This window comes from Momordica charantia, assembly GCF_013281855.1.
Source record: "Momordica charantia cultivar OHB3-1 chromosome 3 unlocalized genomic scaffold, Mcharantia_2.0 BLBB01000003.1, whole genome shotgun sequence".
Lineage (NCBI taxonomy): Eukaryota > Viridiplantae > Streptophyta > Magnoliopsida > Cucurbitales > Cucurbitaceae > Momordica > Momordica charantia.
In genome coordinates this window covers 20,051,961-20,055,515 of record NW_028275161.1, presented here as the reverse complement: position 1 = coordinate 20,055,515, position 3,555 = coordinate 20,051,961, and the positions used below count along the sequence as shown (strand labels likewise).

Here is a 3,555-nt window from a genome sequence, read left to right as displayed (position 1 = left end):
CGGCCGGCCCTCATTGAATTTCATTTCCCACTCTCTCTAACCTCAACCCCATTTTTTGTGTGACTTAATTATTTTTAGGAAAGTTGGGATGGGTAGTAAAATATGTCACCTATTTTTTTTTTATTTTTAAATATAACACAAATTTTTACTCACTTATATTAAAGTATATCAAATATATATCACATACATATTGCACAGATACACCTATATCATTAATGTATCAAATGTATAATAGTAGTTAGATATATTACATATATTATAGATATATATCATTTGTGTAAAGTTGTCATTTTAAAATTGGACCTCTGTTTTTTTAAATGGTTATATTTGAGGGAAAAACTAAATATTGTTGCTATTTTGCTAAATATTTTTATCATATTTACAATTTTTCCTTATTTTTACTTTATGGGAATGTTTTTTTTAGTACATTTTGTAAATTTTTTCTTAAAATAGGTAAAAAGGTTTGAATTCATCCCCATATTTTAACCTAGTAACAAATGAACCCAAAAAAGAAACCCTAATAACAATAATGAAAAAAATTAAGAGGAAAAAATCTAAGAATAAACACTGATGCATAGTAGTTTTTCATATAAAAAAAGGATTCATCTATATACAACTTTTATATCAAAGATTAAATGACATCGAAACACACAAAGCTACCACGAGCATGTGGTGGCGTAGTGGGCTTGTAGTTGAATAGAGATACCCCTTTCTAGAGTTTGAGCCCTACATGGCACGTAGCCGGGATTTCATCCCTCCATTCAGTCGAGTCCTGCAACGGTTACAGAGAACCTAATTAAAATCATTCTTGACCACTTATTAGAATTTTAAAACAAACACTATCATTTTTGTCTATAAACATTTCAAATGGCATGCCAAACACACTTCAATCTCTATTAGATTTCCACACTATGAAAGAGCAACTGTTCAATTAGCTGCTCAAATGTTGGCAAGGATTGGTTTCTGCCATAATTATAGGTCAAAGGAACCGCTCTGGCAATATTAAGTGAAGCCTGAATGAACTTGGCAGGAAGTGTGGTAGATAAAAGCTGAGATTCTTTGTTGAGAGTCTTCCATGCTTCAGAAATCTTCCGCATCATATGTTGTCGTGTGATGTTACAGCACATACTTGGATGCTCCTTCATGTAGTATTTTTCATAGGACCCATCACGCCCCTCTTGATTCTCATCCTGTACACAGTATATAACATAGTACCATTTTCAACTCCAGTAAATTAAATCATCGTCTTACGTCTACGTCAACAATAAATGGATTTTAAACACTGTACACATGTATAAAGGTATTAATTATTATAAGTTCCACCTTGGCATTTCCCATGTCATCCCAAAGTCGCAATATTGTTGCACTAGACAAAATAATATCTAAATCATCCTCCAAAAGCTCCACAGTTTGCTTGCTTATTCGCTCCCCTAACAAAAAGAAAACATGTACTAAAACAACATGGACACCAGTGCTAACAATTCCATTTCTCAAATATTCTTCTGCACTCGGTGAATGTCCACAACTCAACCATTCTGCTTCCACTAAAAATGCCTTGCATAATTTAGCCCACTGCACCCAAAAGGGAATATTGAATTATTCTCCCTTTGAAAAGGGTTTGCAAAATGAAATTTGATCTATGTATTGATTGGAAATAAGGTCTGTTGATCATAATTGATGAATAAATTAGAAATAATATACCGCCTTCTTTAGAGAGCTAGCTGGATTCCAACCATGCTTTTGATAGATTTTGTAGCTTATTTCATTCGTAACTTCAAATAGAGATTTGAGGACTACTTGCATGCTATTTGGTAATTTTTTACCACCAACCAAATCCCATCTGCACATAGGCATAATAATAAGTCCAATAATGTAATAATAAAATAAATCAAATTTGAACTTTAATTTCAAAATAAAAACGACATATTGAGTTAGCTTCCCAACCTGCAAACAAGTTGTGTGAACAAGGTCAGTTCATCACGACTCCCAAAGACGTCAAAAATGTCATCAATGAGATAAATAAAGGTGATGGACTTTGCAAGTAGGACTCTTTCTTCGGAAAAGCAGGGATCCGTGAGACAAATTAGGGAGCCCATGTACCATTTAATTGGTTGATTTCTGGCAAAGCTCAACTCTTTGGCCAAATCTGTTTCTTCCCACCATCTAATCAACAAAAACCAACATCAATAAATCGTATATATGAGTTGTTAATAATTCTTTTGAACACTTACTTTGAAAATTGAGCAATTTCGTTTTGGCGAAGGCGTTGGGTTGTATTAAAATCCAATCTTGCAACATCTTGCAAAATATGTATCCATTTGTTGGTCCATTGGATATCTCCGAAATAGTTGGGCACCATAAATTGCGCCACGCTTTTATGACATGGATGGGCTAAAGTATTATGCACAAAAGCGGCGGAATGATGATCCACGTGCACAGCCCAAGCGCTCAGCCAATGGCTACTGAAACTTTCAGCTTCTTCAAGTATGTCTTCTTCATGCATGCACAGTTGTGAAGCTTCATATAAACTCGTCAGCCCCTTGATATCATGTCTCAGCTCTTCATCAAACTTCCCCACGTGGTCCAAGAAAATTTTGAACACATCTGCATTCAAAATACCAATAAAAAAATAAAATTTGCCCATAACTCATTAGCTTAAGCCTTTTGACGAGATTAAAGAACAGAATAACAACCTGCGGAGGCAGGATAACCCTGTTGTCTGAAAAGTCGGAAAAGGAGGGAAGCCTTGGGAAGATCAGTGTGTGGGTCAAATTGAACAGCATTAAATAAGATGTATTGCTTATGCAAAACAGATTCAATCTCTTCTTGGAAGTGGTAGTCAATACCAAGGCGTTGGGCTGCATCAATTAGGTTCAAACATTCATAGGAGTCTCCAATTTCTCTAAGAACATGCTTCAAAATCTTCAGTTTAGCTGTTGCAGCTCCAACTCCATAGTCATCCTGCACGTACATTCTGACAAATTTCTGTTAGCTCAGAACATTAGACCAATTTACATAAATATTGAGAGAGGTAAAGAACAGACTTACGCTTAAAGTAGTGACAGATTGGTTTTTATTATTGCAGCATATTAAGGGAAGAGGAATAGTAATAATGGTTTGTTTTTTATTTGCTAAGGGCCTTATCATAGGGTTCATGGGCTTGTGATGATGAGCATTATGGATGTTCAGTGGTGCAGCTGAGGATTTAAAGGACACAGATTGAAGGAGGGCCATTTCTTACAAATGACAGAAAAAGAAACACAAATGAAAGAACCCAGAAATTAAAGTGGAGAATATGAATATCCGGATTTCTTGAACTGAATTATATATAGGCTATGTCATCGCCTTTACTGAACTGAAGCCCTAATTAAATCTAAACGTCGTACAAAACGGTTGACGCGTTTTTATAATGTACAATATTCCACATTATAAACCGACAAATAATTAATTACCCAAGGAAATAATTGCTTAAACTATGTTTCAATCAAAAATAAACAATTTTCAATTTAGTAGGGTGCAAATTGACATATCACTGTCTATCTGACCAACGGATTA

General features: G+C 34.8%; 1 protein-coding gene across 1 annotated transcript; it reads right to left on the bottom strand.

Annotated features, from left to right (window-relative positions):
- Positions 1 to 567: 567 nt before the first annotated feature.
- Positions 568 to 3,327, bottom strand: LOC111010706 ((3S,6E)-nerolidol synthase 1). Its single transcript, XM_022284214.2, has 7 exons — positions 3,049 to 3,327; positions 2,694 to 2,961; positions 2,232 to 2,604; positions 1,945 to 2,163; positions 1,702 to 1,840; positions 1,324 to 1,572; positions 568 to 1,190 (listed from the first exon to the last, which is right to left on the bottom strand). The coding sequence occupies exons 1-7, from the start codon at positions 3,232 to 3,234 to the stop codon at positions 897 to 899; spliced, it is 1,728 nt and encodes a 575-aa protein (XP_022139906.1). The 5' UTR covers positions 3,235 to 3,327; the 3' UTR covers positions 568 to 896.
- Positions 3,328 to 3,555: the final 228 nt, after the last annotated feature.